At 42.7% G+C, this 18,624-nt stretch overlaps 1 protein-coding gene across 4 annotated transcripts; it reads right to left on the reverse strand.

Annotated features, from left to right (window-relative positions):
* Positions 1–26: 26 nt before the first annotated feature.
* Positions 27–18,324, reverse strand: tecta (tectorin alpha). 4 transcript variants are annotated; one of them, XM_017041947.2, is made up of 25 exons: positions 17,522–18,322; positions 15,341–15,405; positions 15,086–15,225; positions 14,715–15,002; positions 14,346–14,483; positions 14,093–14,258; positions 13,586–13,998; positions 12,696–13,266; positions 12,002–12,612; positions 10,814–11,384; positions 9,589–10,220; positions 8,041–8,686; positions 7,376–7,575; positions 6,905–7,285; positions 4,317–4,603; positions 3,886–4,166; positions 3,646–3,756; positions 3,353–3,555; positions 2,572–2,735; positions 2,235–2,483; positions 1,977–2,139; positions 1,703–1,787; positions 1,245–1,364; positions 1,027–1,136; positions 27–555 (listed from the first exon to the last, which is right to left on the reverse strand). In XM_017041947.2, the coding sequence occupies exons 2-24, from the start codon at positions 15,402–15,404 to the stop codon at positions 1,033–1,035; spliced, it is 6,588 nt and encodes a 2,195-aa protein (XP_016897436.1). In that variant the 5' UTR covers position 15,405; positions 17,522–18,322; the 3' UTR covers positions 27–555; positions 1,027–1,032. The 4 variants fall into 4 exon arrangements, 3 of the variants coding, with proteins under 3 accessions (XP_016897436.1, XP_008331284.1, XP_024921679.1); XM_008333062.3 differs by having other exon boundaries at positions 27–563; XM_025065911.1 differs by lacking the exons at positions 27–555; positions 15,086–15,225; positions 15,341–15,405; positions 17,522–18,322 and having other exon boundaries at positions 723–1,136; positions 14,093–14,254; positions 14,715–14,851.
* Positions 18,325–18,624: the final 300 nt, after the last annotated feature.

Below are 18,624 nucleotides of genomic sequence, written 5' to 3' on the forward strand. Positions count from 1 at the left end.
GATTAACGAACGTTTACTCACACGCTCCCTTTGAGAGGAACATCCGTTTTTATTGATGGTTCTTTCATTGGCGATTCTGCTTTCACAGGTTACACAACAGCACACACGCACGCGCACACACACACAAAATAATCACACTGATGATTAACAACAATCAAGACATAGACCACTGAACTGATAAAGACTGTACATTTGTACAAAGAAAAGGGGACAAAAGAAGGTCTAATAGGTGAAAAATGTCGCCAGTAGAGATTTTAATTTACAAAACGTTTTGAGTGAACATTCACTTGTGTTTGGAATTGAATGTTAAGCTGTGGGAATTTGTGGGGCTCGTATGACACTCAAGTCCATGAACAGAATGTGTATCTCTCGCAGTGGCACACATGAGCTGTACAACAACTTTGTCTTCACTTAATAAGTGCACACATTATCTTGTCACACGTTCGGTGTTTGAAATCCTTTGTTTGGACTTAAAATTAACAGAATGACACATTGTTTGAGCCGCAGTTGCTGCATGATGTCAGCTCTCTGATGTCAGTTTCTATAAGGGTTCTCCTGAAGTACTAAAAAAAAAAAAAATCAAAAATGCACTCATCAGACTCAGTTTTTTCTCAAATGTTGTGGTTGAACAATAAATATATGTTAGATCCATGTCGCAGAAGAACAGACAGAAATGAGTGGGGAGAGTGTCGCAAAGAAAATACATTTAAATGTACATACATTTAATTATCAACAAAGTTTCTATTCATAGAGTTGACTCATGTTCAGAAACATGACGTAAGGTCTTCAAACATGTAAGTAATGCAGGAGCAAGGTTGAAGAATGAGCGGGAAAAAAACATGGCCATCCTGCTTGGTGTCTAGAAAGCTGACTACACTGACTGGCTGCTGAGGCGGTGATCTGTCAACCTACTGCATAGATGATCTACTCGACATAAACAACCACTGTGTGTGTCTCTGCGTTTGTGTTTTCAAGTCTTTTTGTGTGTGTGATTGGGTTTTATCTACGTATTTGTCAGTTTCTCACTCAGTGTTAAGAGAACAGAGGAACATGGGTACGAGCCAGGAGCAGGGAGACGGCGGCGCTGACCACCAGCAGAGGAACCACTTGTGTAATGTCAGAGCTCGAATTTACGGCTGAAAAAAAAAGTCAAATCAATCACTAAAAATATAGTCTTGTGGTCGGCTGTTAGCCTACAGAATTAATATAATATAAATATTTAAAAAAGATTTTTTGTTTCTCACTTCGACAGCTCTTCCCATCCCTTTGCAGCATCCCAGTCACACAGCTGCAGACTGATCCAGAACCTTTACTAGTGCAGATCTGCTCACAGCCTCCGTTGTTGTCTTCACACCAATCGGATTCTGTAGAGGAGTCGGGGAAAGTTTTAGAAAAGTTAAAGGATTAATGGTAAAAGATTAGAGATGTCCTGGAAAAAGGCTTAGAGACAATGCCGAATAACTTCGGTGCTGCATGAGGTTATAATTTACACAAACAAAATTAGAAACAATTAAATCATTGAATAAGGAAAGTATTACCTGACAAGATCTGAGTTTAATTATAGGCATTGATCTGCCTGATGACTTAAGTTGCACTTGGCACAAACATAAGCATGATTAGTTTACATTGCCTGTGTGCTGGAGGTCGTTCAAACTGTGAACGCCTTCAAATTACAAGTGCAATCACACAAAGAAACGCTTACCTCTGCGTCTTATTGGCCCCACCGACAGTATGTGCTCCTTATGATCGCCTTCTTCTGAGTACATTCTTCTCTTGTGAGGACAATTCTGAATGTACAGAATGTAGAGAACACATTCATTAAAGGCCAACTCTGTAGCTACTTTAACTTGTGCTAAATTTGAATGACACTTCCATTAGCAAAAACGCTAACACTCATTAAACCCCAATGGTACAAAGTACAGCGTAGTCTTGTCATTTTTTGACTCCAGTGTCTGTATTTCCTTCAGCTTTCATACCACTTTGCAGGCGTTTGTGTCCGAGTCGCACAGGGAAACATCGCAGTGCAGGTGAACCTCGTCGTAATCCCCGATGAACTTGAAGACAGTGACGTGAAAGCGACAAGTGAGGGACACTCCATTCTCTGCCATGCCAATGGTGTTGTCCTTGATGTTTGGACACCTGGTGGAAGAAGTCCACTGACAACAGTTAATGAACTTTATTTGGAATTTAATCTTCTACTGTGCGTGCAGTGAACCGTGTTGAAGCTGTCTCACCCTCTCTCTATTATAATGTAGCGGAGCCGGTCACTGCTGTAGCGGGACGGCGTGGCCCAGCACATGTTGACTATGAGGATAAGTTGATTCTCATCCGCCCCTTCCACAAAGACGCCAACAAAGAGGATGTCCCGCGTGCTGAGCACCACCTCGCCCTCCCTGTACGGATGCCGGTATGAAGCGTTCTTGTACAGAGCCATCTTAGTGATGAAGTTTCCTTCCTGGGTCGGCAAGGTCAGGTTTATCACACTGCAGACAATAGAGAGATAGACAGGGAAGACGTTCAGTTGGAAGTCAAAATGTTTTTTGTTTTCCCAGCTTCTCCTCTGGTTCTGACCTGAGCATGGGCCTGAGGACAGTGTCCAGGGAGATCTTTAGGTCCAACTCATAGGCGCAGGAAAACTCCACATTTATGGTTTTGTCTCTTGTGATGACGTTGCCAGTGTTGTTCACACTCTCGATCCACACAGTGTTTTTGTACATAATGTGGGTTCCATTTGACTGTGATTGGGATAAACACAAACAGAATGCTGACCATTACCAAACAAGACACAATGATACTTTTTCCAGCTGCCCTGGGTTTGACACCTACTATTATAGAGTTTCATACAATTTAATTTAAACACATTGATTTACTGTATTATGGAATTGTCTTTTTGTCTGCATTTTTTCATTAGAAGCTGGAATTGTCTTTTTGTCTGCATTTTTTGTAAAATAACACAAAGAAAAAAATACCTCCTTTAACTGTTGAACCCAAAAGCTAAAGTGAGTTCTTTAAAAAAATACCTCCTTTTACTGTTGAACCCAAAAGCTAAAGTGAGTGAAATGGTTAACATAACATATAGTTTTAGTATATAGTATAGTAAACTCTCTAAAAAGATTTATAAACACAATTTAAATTAATTGACTCATTTTTTTAATTTAAATTAATTTAAAGTCTCCATTTCAGAACCTTCATTTCTTATTATACTAAAAATCTAATCATAGAACACAATCAGCATGGAATTTTAGATCTATGCTGCGCGGCAGACAAAAAGGTGTCTTTTTGTGTCTTATTGAAGCCCACAGTAAACACCTGCGAGTTCAGTAGGTGCATTATCTGGTTTTGTTTTAGAGACCTGTACAATGGAGCCACAGTGTCCCTTGGTGTTGTTGATGTGGAAGGAGATAAAGTCCTCGCCCTCAATGCCGGCACAGTGCTCGTCGTTAATTCTCACGTCTTCGCGCTCGAAGCCCAGCTGGAAAAGCTTGCACTTGGAGATGGAAACCTCCATCTGGGCGTGTTTGCATGTCACCTCGGCTTGAATGATGTCATCGTCACCTGCATGTGGTGAACCCAAGAGTCACTGCTGGTTGTACTGCAGGGTCAGATCAACACTACATAGTATATAGTAAGGCTAGAATTCCATACCGCCAGTAGTGGTTGGTAATTCTGGACAGCCACACAGGTCCCCTCCATTCTCCAGCTCACAAGTGAAGTTTGTGCAAATCTCTCCTGCACAGGGGTCATAGATCCATTCTGCTAAAGAAAGGGTCCACACACAATGTAAGCTGTGTAGTAACTGTCACTTGTAAATAAAACACCAACTCATCTTCCTATTTTATCAAAGTGTACTTTATGTGCACATCTTGTGTCTCATGGTGCTCTTACAGCAGTTTTCTTGGGCAATCCACTTGGTGCTAAGGGTTCCCAGTGAGCGGCAGGCCTCAGCATAGGCTGCCAACGAGCCGCAGACCTGAGCTTTGTGGTGATTGTAACAGCCGTCCAGGTAGCAGGACTGATAGAAGGGCCGAGGATCCAGAAGGCCGTGACAAGGCTGGAAGAAGCCCTTCAGCTGGGTTAGTTTCTGACATGCACCCTCACTCTGCAGCGCAACCACAGCTGTGTTTTCACAAGACTGAGCCAGAGCCACATATTGGGTCTCATCACAACTGAAGGCAGAGAAACATTTTTTGATTTCTCAAACAAACCAACCCACAAGCTCAACATGCTGCAGGGATGTTGAAGACCTACAACACTGGTTGAACAATCTCGAGCTTCAGGGTAATTATAAATACTGTACTTGCCAAAGCCTCACCTACCTGTTCTGCATTCCATTGGTCTTCCAGCTCTGGGCCAGCTCCAGAGCGCTGAGCGCCGGTTTCCCTCTTGAAGTGATGTAATCATCACTTGGATCTCCGTTGAAATTGCCACAAAGGCCACAGACCTTATTCTGAAGCCTTTGCCCCATTATGATGCTGAGGGTGTTAAAGCGGTTGTATCGAACCTGGATGTCAAGGGGTGTGTCGATGACGATGAAACCCTCAGATGTTGTCAGGCGTGTCATTAGGCCTGTGAGGAATGGTACTGAAACGGGTGTACCATTAACCTGGCAAAACAGAGATGTAAAGTTTGTGGTATATTAGGGTGTCATCTGCATAGGAGAAAACCCACCTGAAGATGAAAACTGAGAAGTAGAACAATTACATATTATGTAATGCTAAAACAGGAAGGTTGAGGCTACAGTTCCTTTTAGTTCAAGATCAGTAGGACTCAAGATACCATTGTGCCCTACCTATTGCTATATTGGCAGAATTTCAAGGAAACAAAAAATAATATAAAGTTTTGTTCAATTGCCAAATGGAAAAGGAGTTGTCAAGAAACCAGGTCAATAATATTATTAAGTAAGAGGACGTGAAGTCTGTGTAAAGAATCTTAAAGACATTCATAAGTAGTCTACTGTCACACACCAGCCTTCTGAGAAGTCTGACTCAGACCACTGTAGTAAAAAGGTGAGCACAGTAGTTTGAGTCCGCAATTGACACAATAGAAAACCTACATGTACACCAGTTTCAGGTATGGTACAGATTACTGGTGTACCTTTTACCTGGAAAACTGGACATGTCCAGTTTGTGGTATATTAAGGTGTCATCTGCATAGGAGAAAACCCACCTGAAGATGAGAACTGAGAAGTAGAACAATTACATATTATGTAATGCTGAAACAGGAAGGTTGAGGCTACAGTTCCTTTTAGTTCAAGATCAATAGGACTCAAGTTACCATTGTGCCCCACCTATTGATATATTGGCAGAATTTTGAGGAAACAAAAATACTGTTTTGTTTAGTTGTTAAATCAAACAAGAAAGGAGTTGTCAAGAAACTAGGTCAATAATATCTTTCAGTAAGAGGACGATGATATTAAGGTGTCATCTGCATAGAGCCACTATAGCCATCTGAAGAGAAGAAATATTCAACAATTACATGTAATAGCAGAACATTCTTGAAACAAGGCTACATTTCCATATGTTTTTAGGTCAGTTGGAGAGAAGTTACTGTGGTGCCATTTTGGTGGCTTACTTAAAAAACTACAAACAAAGGTTTTGTTTAACTTCCTGGTCACACCGAGAAGATGCAGGGCACCAGATGGTTAATAACTTTTAGTATGAGGATGTGGCTTTCAGCCTGACAGAAATAACCAGGTGATTAAGAGGCTAAGGATGACTGGGTAAACTATTGTGTTATAACTCTTAACAATGTAGAGATTCAACTATGAGCTACTGGTTGGGTTACAATGCTATTAAAGTTATAATACAGATTGACAGAAGGAACTGGACTATTTGGACCTGAGCTTTAAACCTGAGGTTTATAAACAGAGGAACAAACCCCCCCCCAAAAAAGCAGGGTCATAGTGGGGTTTTCGCAGTGTTAGAGTTTTGATGTTTATAAGTTTAGTCCTCAAATTTACAAGTCTGATTCCTAGTTCCAGTTGGCTTACAGTCCAGTTACCCAAGATCCAAAGTAAAAAATTTACGGACACATTTAACAAGTCACAGAGGAGACTATAACTTGATAAAGATTAAGGTTCTGAGACCACATTTGGATTTTTAACTAGCGAGACTGATTATTTCATTCTGTTACACAGACTGACTCAGCAACATCAACCTAATCTCTGTCAGCCACAATCTTCCCAATGTGGGATCCAAGGTAAGGTAAAAAGTCAAATAGATAAAACCTGGAGGAAGGAACAAAATGTTCCTTTCTCGGAACAAGATAAGAAAAAAAAGACATAAAAAGGTTGTCTCTGGAATGCCTTACTTTATAGAGTTATAGTCAATGTTAAGACACATTTTAACATTGATAATCAGGAATATTTTTGAAGAAAGAAAACTAAATTCGATTCTACACCTAATCCGTATGAGGGATGCATGTTGGAAATATGAAAATAATTTTACATTTATTAGATTTTTTTCATTCAATTGATTTTTATGTTTATTTTATTGCAAAACATTAATAAGTCAACCATGAAGTGACTTTTTGCTACTTTTTGGCTAATTCCAGTTTTTTTTTTGATATAATGTGTCATTATATGTAGGTGAGGTTGATAAGCTGTGTTTGCCTTTTGGTTTTGTTATTTTTTTATAAGATGTTTGCCTTTTGGTTTTGTTATTTTTTTTAATTAATAGCCCTTTTTGCCCATGTTTTCTGAAATAAGTCATTTTCACTATTTCTTTTTTATTGACTTAAATCTCTTTTCAATTTAAGTTATGGACATTTTTTGCCAGTTTGCATGACATCAAAGAAAAGCTAAAGTCTGACCAGAAATATAGATTTTCTGATTTTAATGCGACTTGAAATGCATAAGAAAAGTAAAATGGTAAAGATCCCAGGAATCAGGTCAAGATGCTCCTACCTTGACAGTGCTGCCAGAGATGAGTATGTTCTCCTCATTGATGTAGAGGTAGACGTGAGAGATGGTGGTCAGGTTGGGCGTGCTCCACTTATCAAAGTTGGCGATGAGTTGGAAGGAGAGGTCAGGCAGCTTGTGGCAGTTGGTGGATAAGACGAAGGAGCAGGAGGCTGGAAGCCTCAGAGAAGCTCCGTCGAAGGTTCTAAAGACCCCACCGCCGGACGCCACACAGTGCTGCAGGCGTCGTGCGAAGCAGCCGCGCACTCCATTTCGGAGGGTGCACTCTTCCTCTGCCTTGCAGCGCCTGGGGTCACACTGGACCAGGTTTCTGCCGATGCAGTGGCAGCGCTTGGTACAGTCACTGTTCCAGAACAGCTGTTTGGGCTGGAACAGAGAAGGCTTTCTGGTAAATTCTCGGTTCAAGTATTCACCTGTTGCATCACCTTCTATTCTTGTTCTTGATAAGGGACTCACCTCATAGTACTTCCCGTCGGTGTAGCAGCCACAGTTTTGAGGCAGGATGCAATTCTTGCCGTTTAACACGTAGCCCTGATCACACTGGCAGCCCTCGACACAGTCCTGGCTGCAGTCTCTCTGGCCACGGGCGGGGGCGCACTGAGGTGGGCACACCGGCACACAGATAGAATAACGGCTGTTGGGTGGACAGCTCTGAACTGAAAGCAGCAAACAGCATTATTTAACATTTGTACATTGATGATTCATTTGTTAACTCTTGTCATGCCAATGCTAATGAATTGGCATTATTTCTATGCTAAAACTTAGCTGTTTCTTCCTTAATTAATGTGTTAAAATCCAGTGTTACAGCAGTTAGTGTTGTTTTCTGTATTTTTCTTTTTTTTTAAACCCTTTGATTTTCCTCACTGAACAGCAGTTAGTGTTGTTTTCTGTACTTTTTCTTTTTTTTTTTAAACCCTTTGATTTTCCTCCAGGATTCCTCCAAATTCGTTGAGATTGCAGTTATTAGAAAGAGTTCTCTGTAACATTAATCAAACCCTTATATGAAAAAGTGATGAGAGTGTGTTCTGTGATTAAATTACAGTAAACACGGGCAGAATTACTGGAAAGACTTTCATCAATGAGGGTCTGGGAAAATAGGTGTAGACCTGATCCGGACTCACCACATGGCGTCTCCCTCCTCCACCCAGTAACCGGTACGCCCTGGGTCTGACAGGTGCTGGCGTAGATCTGCAGCCAGTTACAGATGGTATCCTGAGCGCCCTGATCCAAACAGGTGTCCTGCAAGCAGCTTTGATAGAAGAAAGATGGCGCCACCTTGCTGTGGCAGCGTGCAAAAACGCCTCCTCTATCTGCAATCAGGCCACACAGCCTCACGGCCTCCGGCTCCACAAACACATACAGTCCATTTCCGATGTGGAAACGTATGCCGGTGTTCACCTCCCCCGCTGCCCCGTTATCGTCTCCCGTGTCAATGAGGGCTGGGCTGTCACTCTGCAGACTCTTCTCTCCCAGGCCGCAGCGTGGGCACGAGTCTCCGCAGCCCACCTGGCAGAAGGTGTCCCTCTCTGCCCACGTCATGCCCCATTCGGTGGGCGTGAGCGCCGGAACGGATGTGGGCAATGACCCGCAAAGGCCACAGGTGGTGTTGTAGAGGTTTCGAGGCAATGTCAGCAAGAGGAGTGTGTTCCAGTCAAACGCCACCTTCAGGCCAAAGTCTGTCTCCACAGTCAGCTGCAAACCCAGGGTTGTGATGTTGACTTTTCCTGATCCCAGTTTCAGAGGAATGTACAAACGTTCCTTATTGACCTGAGGGAATGAAAGACAATGGATGTAGTTATGACACACTGTTAGCAGGGAACTGATCTTTTAGGCATTTTGTGAACCTGAGCCAAAATGCCTCACAGGGTCACTTCTGTCTGAACCAAATCCAAGCCTGATAAAAAATGCCCACTGAAATCAGAGCCACTCATCTTAAGCCAATCAAAAGAGGAATTCACACTCTGTCTGGTTCTATCAGTTTGATTAGAACAATATCAACAAAAAACAACCTTGACCTTCACAGGTCATAATATGGCCATGTAGATACTGTAGTAGTGACTAGCAGAACAGCAATAATACGGCCATATAGATACTGTAGTAGTGACTAATGACCCCTGACCTTGGACTGTGGACATGGATATTGAATGATATTGAAACATTTTGCACACAGCAATTAAGAATTTCTTAACTTGTAACTGAGAGCCCCATCTAAAATAGACCTTAGCACGCATGTTGTCCAGATCAGCATTTGTTCTACTGAAGACTAGAACCTGTGACCTAAGGACTTGTCTTTCAAAGCTGTGATGAATCCATCGAGTTCCAGTATCCCTATTTTTTTTTTAAATTTTTTAGTGACTCAAAACTACGTAAATAATTGAGACTAAATTAAAATTTTTCCTCTGTATTGAAATCAAACTTTTTTTTCTAACACTAATGTATTAACCTCTCAGGCTTGAAGAACTGAGACACATAACAACTAAAGGGTTAAAGACAAATCATTTTCATTTATACCAACAGTGACACACAATCCAATTTTTTCACAAGACAGTGAAGGCACCACTTGGATTTCTTTGACTATGGTTGGTTAAATTTGCCTACCGAGAAAATCCACCCAGGCAGATTCCTCTGTAACTTGACTGGGTGAGGAACATTGTCACTGATGCACTTACCGTAACTGTATTTTTGTAGGTTCTCAACACCTCAATGTCATAGTCGTACACCTCCAGGACGAAGCCTCTCACCCAAATCGCCTGTCCCGTGTCCCTGTCCTCATTGCGGACGGAAAGTTTGAATGGAGGAAATCCTCCAGAAACGCCTGCGGTGTTCATGTGTTCTCTCGCACAGTTGGTGGTGGTGGCCATTTTAAGACTACATGAGCTCTGCAGCTCAAACGATGCCCCATTGAATGGCAGAAAATGTCCGTACCCGGCTGCTATGCACAGGGCCTCGGTACGCGGCACACAGTAATACATGCCATTGTTTTCCTGGCAGAACTGTTCTGGGCGGCAGGGTGCATGTCGACAGTAGACACTGTTGTCGGAGCCGTTGCAGTAGCAGCGCTGCTGGCATTCCCAGTCGGTCCAAAAAGTGTGATTGGTGGCGAAATGGCGTCCGTGGCTAATGCAGCCACAGTCACTGCGAGCCACACACAGTCCGTCACGCAGCGCAAAGCCATCCTCGCACTGGCAACCCTCCTGGCATGGGAAAGGACACGGCTCTTCAGGCACATACAGGTTGGTACAGGTCAGAGGGCAGGCAGTGGTGCATTCATCAAAATGACTGTGCTCTGGACAGGGAAGAGCTGAGAACAACGAGAGAGACAGAGGACAGTGAACGCATCACCTCCTGTACATGCCTGTCAGTAAAAATGCTAAGTTTAAACTGTGGTTTAAGAATCACACAAGTGATCATGGATGATGGTGTTGGTACGGGATATGCTAATGTGAGTAATCAGTAGTCTGTTTAAAAGACATATTGGAATTTTTTTTTTTTTTAGGTCTTTCTACATTTTTGCCCTGGTTTATAGACAGTACAAAAGTATTTTATAATTTTGGGAAAACAAAATGTTAGAGGAAGGCATCTAGGCTATATTTAGAGGAGGACATTTTTAAATGGACATTTAAGGACTGCACACATGCACTCTGAGGACAACTGAGGCCACAGCTGCAGCCTGGAGGCTTTCTGATAAGAAGAACCACCCAAGACCTGCAGGTGATAAAACCAGTGTTTGGTTCGCTCTGGCTTCCAAGACTATAGAGATATTGAGTTTAGAATTTAGCTGACCTACAATGCTGGTTTGACCTTCCACATGACAACTCTCATGGAAGGCAGGAATCTTTATATGACACCTGATAAGTGAAAAGATGCCTTTAGAGTTGGTCCGTTTTTACTCACGACAGTTTGTTGCGCTCCTCCAGTATGTGAGGCCTATTTGAGCATCCTGACAGGCGGTGGCGTAGGCCTGCAGCGAGGAACACAAAGCTGAACGGTTCCCTTCCTTCACGCACATGTTATACAAACAGTTCCTAAAGAACGGCGAGGGGTTGACCACAGCGTGACACGCCAGGAAGGAACTGTTCCCGGGGTCGTTGATGTTACCGCACATGTAAGGACTCTGGTAAATACGCAGGTCGGTGCACATTCGGTACAGGTCGTCACAGTCACCGTTACACGTGAGGTCGTCCGCGATGGAGCGCCAGCCATCTGTAAACTGTTCAATAGACTCTGCCAGCCGTCCGTTAGGGAGGCGGAGATCGTCTGTGGCATTGCTGTTGAAGACGCCACACAGACCACAGGTAACGTTGTAGTATAAGGTGGAGAGGGAGATGTTGAGGGATCCCTGGCGGGTGTAGCGGACCATCAGGAGGCCACGCGACTCTACGACTGTGGCGTTACCCGGTGCTTTGTAGATCATCATGGTCTCCATGGGATGGATAAACGGAAGCATCACCTGTTCACCATTGACCTTGAGCAAATAAAAAAGAAATCAAATGTCAAATATATTTTCTGATAAATTTAAATTGTATTCTAACGTAACTAACTGCGTAGATCAGGTGCATGCAGTTTGGGAAGACAGGTTTAGCTGACTGCAGCAATTAAAAAAAAACATGACAATCTTTTAACCAATTTTGACCAATTTCGGCCAAGCATTTCTGACCTAACAATAAGCTTAACTCTTACCTAACACTGAGCTTTTGGCTAACTTAAAGTTTATTAGTAAGTTAAATAGATAAACTTGGGTTATTTATGAATTTTTTTTATCCTCCACATCATGTTATAATTTTAGTTAACATGTTACTATTTTGCTATTTATGCTTTCAGCATTGATACTTTATTATAAAATATCTTTTGACTAAAAATGACTACATATTTTTCAGTTTTGGCTTTGGCAAACATGACAATCTATGACAATGACTAAAAATGACTACATATTTTTCAGACCCATTAATGTATTGACTGCAGTACTTCCTATGTTTTATGTACTGTATGTACTATCACAGGTTTCCTTTTTACAGGAAACACATTGAATATTGCTTGTGTACTGCAGTATTACAGTACACAAAGGACTTACACACTACTCACCTTTACTATATTAAAATCTGTGCCTCCTATTTGAGCCTCCATGTTGGCCACTGTAACTATGACAGGTCTTTTCCAGGCAGGGCCTTTGTTGACCAGCTTGCGGCCTATCTTCACCTCCACCATCGAGCCATTAGCGGGCACTGCACCACACAGTTTAAGCAAGTAGTAAGAGCTGTCGTCCGGAAACGTCAGGAAGGTGCCATCAAAGGATGATGTCACGGAGTTCTGTGTGACTGTGCAAACTCCTTCCCTCCGAGGATAACAGCCCAGCCTCCCTACTTCTGCCACGCACACCTCCCCTTCCTTACAGGAGGCATTAACGCAGGACACTTCTCCAGCAGGCCCGCAGGTGCAGCGATGGCTGCATTCACCTTCCTCCCCACTGGACCCTCCCCAGAAAGTCTCGTTGAGGGGGTAATAGAGGCCGTTGTAGTCACAGCCGCAGTCCTCACGCTGTACACAACGGCTGCCGCTGAGAACGAAGCCTTGGACACACTGACAACCCTCAGTGCAAGGATGGACGCAGTAAAGTGGGGCTGTGAGGTCAGAGCAGGAGGCCGGACAGGCACTTGTACAGACTTGATAATGGCTGTTCTCGGGACAGGACAAAGCTGAAAACCAGTGAGAAAGAAAAATGTTAAAAAACAAAAAATAAATCAACGTATAATGAGTACTTCCCTTAATTGACTCTTACTGCAGAAGTTGAGAGATCTCCAGGGACGTATGGTGACCCCCAGAGCCTGACAGGCCAGGGCGTAGGCCTGGACGGCCTGACACAGTGTGGTGATGTTGTCCTTGTTGCTGCACATATCGTAAACACAGCTGTACACAAAGGCGGTGGGGTCCACCACGGCCCTACAGTCCCTGAAGGGTCCGTCAGTTCTGTTGATGATCCCACAGTAGTCCTGACGGAAATAGAAGGCCTCCGTGATAGGATCGCACACGCTGCAGTTCTGGGTGCAGCCATCTGTGCACCTCCAGTCTGTGTCCTCGGCTCGCCACCCCCCTCCCAACTCAACCACGCTTTCTGCTAAGGATCCATCGGGTAGCACAGGGTCGTCGGCAGGGTCATCGTTGTAGTTGCCACAAAGGCCACATGTGTTGTTGAAGTAGGAGCTGGGCAAGGAGATGGAGGCGTAGTGTTGGCCATCGTATGTTACCAATAGTCCAAAGTCTGTTTCCAAGGCAACGGCAACCCCAGATTGATACACCCTGATGGCACCGAGCTGAAGCTGGACTGGTAGCGTTTTCACCAGGCCATCCACCTAAAAATAAATACAATTGTACATTTAGAACAGACAGAACAGATGACAGGAGCAGTTCAAACATTTGTTGGAACAAATCTGCTTGTTTAAGCCTCAGACAATCTAAACAAAATCCCAACTGCTCCAGCTGCAGGGATTCTGATTACAACCCGAATTAGCACTTAGCTTCTTGACCATCATGTTGCCATGACATGATAGATCGTCATAAAAAACAATGTGTGAAAAAGACTTTTGTTTAATTTATAAACAATATCATAAATTCACTATTTTACACTTTAAAATAATGAAGGATATTATCGTGTGATTGGCAAATTCTCACCTGAACTGTTCCAAAACTGCCTTTTGGCAACGTGACTCGATGACCGTAGACTTCCACTGTCACGTCTCTGAGCCAGGAAACTGAGGCCATCCCACGGTTCTCATTTTTAGCCTCGACGCTGAAGAATGGAAGCCCTGCCAACTCCCAGCAAGGCCGAGCCAACAGGTAAGAACACGTCCCCTGGAAATGATAGAGAAGGCCGTCGAAGGTGTGGTAATGAGGGTCACCAAACACCACACAGGTGCTGGTGCGAGTTGGCTGGCAGTAAAAGGCCCCTTCCTGCTGCTCGCAGGTTTCCAACTGCCCACATGGAGCTTCTTGGCAATGGACCTCGTTGTCAATGTCCAGGCAGCGACATCGCTGCAAGCAGAGGTCGGACAACCAGAAGTTTTCACCCCGTCTGTAATATCGACCTGGAAGGACAGAAATTGACAGTTTAAGGCTTAGACATGAATGAAATGATTAAGCTATTTGGAATGTTTTTGAGAGGTTTAACATTTGATTTACCATTGTGGCTGCAGCCATTGGCAGGATCTATCTGGTCAGTGTCAACGCGGAAGAACCAACGCCCAGGGATGTTGATGTTGGTTGATTGTTCGATGTTTACCACATCATTTGACCTTGACCATGGCAGGTTGAAGAAGTGACCAATGTCTCCACCGTTAAAACCTGACTGAAAGGGGGAAAGTCGTGAGGTAAAATGTTGAGAGAAAAGACTTTTTATTTTTCTGAAATGATACAGCGAGAAAGGTGAGATTACCTGAGCTGTGGTCCCACCCAGGCCTGTTAATGGATCTCCACCACTGGCCGTTCCTGTGCTCCATGTGATTTCTCCATAGTTAAACATACTGAAGAATGCCACGCCATCGGAGATTAGCACAACTTGAAATGTATTGACCTTGAACAATGACAAAGGAATGAACGAGCTTTTTTTAAGCAACAGATATATTTCTAGAAAATTCTTCAAAAGTCTATGTCAGTTACTCATCTAAAGATGACGTTTGGAGCACACACTGCTAACATACCAAGTTAAATATTTGACAAATATTACATATCAGTGTCATGGTTGATGTCTATTGTTCTCTGTTGGTGCCTATGCCCAAATCTAGAGCACAAAATAGGATATTACCGGCGTGGTTTGGCTTCCTCCGTAGAAGGTGACTTGATGCCATGTGGCTATAAAGACCCAGTGGGCTGTGAAGGTTGGCAGGTTTTTAAAATGTCTTCTCACGTCCTGCGTCGCCCTCTCTAGTATTTCTGCTTCGGTGGACTCTCTGTAGTAGACATCTCCACGGATACCGTTGTGCACGTCCGCCCAAAGAGGAGCGATAAAGGATCTGCTGTCACTGAGTGGAAATGCCTCTGGTGTGAACTGGCTGACCTGCACGCTGAAGGAGATCACACCGTTGTTGTTGACCTGCGGATGGAAAAATGAAAGGTTTTGCCACAAAGTCCTCTTTTCAGTCACGGAATTGTTTGCGAAATTGGATCAGTGCTTACGTAGATGGAACGGTAGGGAATATTGAAGAAAACAAAAGGCATGAGCAAAAAAATCTCAGGCGAACTCCCATCGTCCATCTTGGGGGTTTCTAGGTCCCTGTGGCTGGGTCCAAATGGATACAGGACATCCTGAGAGTTTGCTGTAAAGGAAAGTTGAACAACCAAAGGTGAGCAGATATTTTATTAGCTTGAACTTCCCCTGATATTTTAAAAAATAGTTTTTTAGGTTAGGAGTTATTAAATTGAATGTGTTACCTCCAATTTGTGCAAAGATGCTGAAGACATGGAACAGAATGACTGTACAGCTTGGTCCGACCATTCTTAAGAAGAAGTAGAAAAGAGAATTAGTTTTAAGCACATTTTGAACACTATCACATTTTTGTTTGTGTTCCAGCAGCTAACAGCTTTAGCTATTTCTTTGGTTATATTTTATGATTTTGGCAGCTGTTAAAACATCTGTAGGGTTAATGTTTACTAGTATGTTGTTCTTTGAAGAACCATGTACGTTTTTCAATTAACTTTAAAGCAGGTTTGACGCTAACGTTAACTTATCTTATCAATTTTCCAGCCAACTGCACTTCTGTGGTTGTTCTTTTTTTAGTTTTTGAGTTACTATAAATATCTTGGAGTACTATAAATATCTTAGTATTTCTCTATATTTTTGTTTATTAAGCTAATTAGAGTCAATATTTTGCACATTTTAAAACTATACAGAGCAAAACACTCAAACAATACTCGAAATAATTTATCCTCCCTGGTTTCAGCTAATGGATAACCGGGAAGGTGACTGATACTGCTCTGACGCTTCGGATAAACAGGGCTCTTACAGGAAACTAAAAAGAAGGAGTTGTACCATCTACCACCGTCACGTTACTTCTTTAAGATCAGTCTCCCAGATCTCCCCAGAGGAATCCTGAAAAGACCCCTTTATGCATGCCGAGACAAAGCATCAGGATCGCATTTGCCTTACAGTCCCATGTGAGCTTGCAACATTGAACTAAAGGCCTCTCAGTGACTTGGTTTCCCGCAGCTGACCCCGGTGACCCACGTTGGTCCAGCGCCTCTGTGTCTGAAGCCACAGGGTTGCTCAGAACCTCTTCAACACTTTTGTCTGGGAGCGAGCCATGCCTTGTTGGTTAAACAACAGGAGCATTAACACTGGGACTCTGATGGTTTTAAGAGACGAGGGTTGATTTGCCCAGGTCATTGACACTGGCCTTATGGAGCCGTTCTGGGTCCAGTTTGGGTTTGAAATGTTGGCAGAGTAAAATGTAAAGCCATGATTTTGTTTACGGTTAAAAAATGTTTCGATTATTTCACGGCCGCTCTGCCTCTGCCTCTGCTAAGTTCTGGCACCACATCTGCAGTAATCGACTAGATCCATTTTAATAAAAGAGCTACTATGATCAGATGAATCTCTCCAACGATCAATCCTGATCCGAGGAGGCCCTGGCAGAACAGCTTTCACAGTTGGACGACCTCGTCTGACCTGTAACCACTGCAGCATCAGAGCAGGTGGACACTGGTTGGATAGAAAAGCTTTGTTCCAATATATATACAGCATGCTGTATAGCGTGATGATAAATTGGTGATAACTAAGGAAGTGTTACGTCATGAAGTGACAGATTAGAATAACAATTGCTCTTCTGACTCCTGAAACCAACCATCTTATCTGACTGGCACTAATTCGACAGAGCTTTTAGGAGAGCAATTTAGATAAAGCCCCCGGGACATAAAAGATGAACGAGACGCTTTTGTCATGATTATCTCTGAGGTCATACCAGGCCAGAGAAACCCACACTGTAGCAGACCGGCCTAATGGCTCAGCACAGGTTCATTAAATCAATCACGATGTTAACTGTACTTAACTGTACAACACAGTGTTAAAGTGCTGTGCCTGTAACTGGACCTTTGATGTAATAAAACATTTTCACCAAATGTTTCATTGATGTTGCATAACATACATTTTTTGTCTTCCATTTCTGCTTGAGAAAGATCTGTCTAGAAGATTCAAAGAATATGCAGGAAAAAATACATTTTTAAAACACTACTAAAAAGATGTATTATTATATGGAGTCTGATGACAATTGTTGACATGTCAACGTGATTAATCCAGAATGGAATATGTCAGCTTTAGGTGATGTTAAAAAATAACAATTCGAGGAATTGTTTATATTTACGTGTACAACAGACTCTGCTCTATCTCTGTACAGATGCTTTAGCTGTAAAAAAAAAAAAAAATCTCTACAGTGGTTACAATGACCATGACCATAAAGCATTACGCCAACATCCGAACAACATTAAAAACAACATTAAAAAAATAAGAGGGGAGTTTCTTACTATTTTCATAGTTTTTTATACAATTTTACAAAGTATTTAATGGTATATTTAATACAGTGCTCAGAATTTTAAGTTACAAAGAAAGGAATTTCTCACCTGCGTTCAGATGACGGACATCGAACACCTGACTACTCTAACCTAGCAACCTCCTCACAGACCAGTCCCATCCAACAGGAAACCATCAACAGAGGGCGTCAAAGGAGGCAGACGAGGTGACACCTGCTAAAAGGAGAAGACAGTTCGTTGGAAATGAGTTACTCTACGCCGTCCAGTTGAAAGGAGACTCTCTCGTTTAGTTCCAGGGCGAACAGCACCGTGGTGGTAAAAATCCAGAGTTCTGCTGCGGATGGAATCGAACAGTGATGACGCTGAGAAAAATCTGGACTGTTAGGAAAGCTCAGGTTCGAGCGGCGGAAAGAGCTTTGCCCCTAAAGAGGCAGGTGCGAACTTCACCTGGGATAGTGTTCAACTTAATCTGAGATCAGTGTTTGGAGAAGGGGGTGGGAGGAGGGGGGAGGGAGGAGAGGGGAGGGAGAACCTAGGAATTTGAAGAGAAGAGAGGAAGAGTGAGAAGACTCTGAGATGTTAAGGATAGAGGTCGGACGTTGGGTAATGAAGAGAAGCTGGAGAACTGTGTCGAAAAATGTTGTTTAAACTGTTGCAGGAAAAGGAATGTTTTTCACAAAGAAAAGTATTCACTGAGAGAGAGACACTGAGAGACACTGAGAGACACCTGCAGGGGATCAGATGATGATAGTGTGTCTTTTGGTCGAAGATTTGTTTTAAAAATTGGAAATGATCATGGTTCTCAAAGCGGGGGGAGGTGCAGGGAAAACAAATGAGTTTATCAGCCATTTTTCCCGAGCAGTTATCAATGTTTTCAATTTCATTTTAATAATTATTAATTTAATTATTTCCATCTACATATTGCACATATTAGTACAGCTCATTTTGTTAAACTATCAGCTTTATATTTAAAATTATTATATAATATATAATATTTAATTTAATTTAATTGCTCTATCCACAAATTGGTGGCGCTATAGAAGAACTTAGGGAACCACTGCCTTAAGTCTTCTTTCTACAATTTACTGGGAGGGCAAATATTGTAGTAAACAGGTTTTACTAGTACTTGATATTAGGGTAGTGTGAACGAATGTAGTTTAGAGGGAAGGTGTTGTAAACAGTGGTGAATCAAA

Source organism: Cynoglossus semilaevis, chromosome 19 (genome assembly GCF_000523025.1).
Source record: "Cynoglossus semilaevis isolate Cse_v1.0 chromosome 19, Cse_v1.0, whole genome shotgun sequence".
NCBI lineage: Eukaryota > Metazoa > Chordata > Actinopteri > Pleuronectiformes > Cynoglossidae > Cynoglossus > Cynoglossus semilaevis.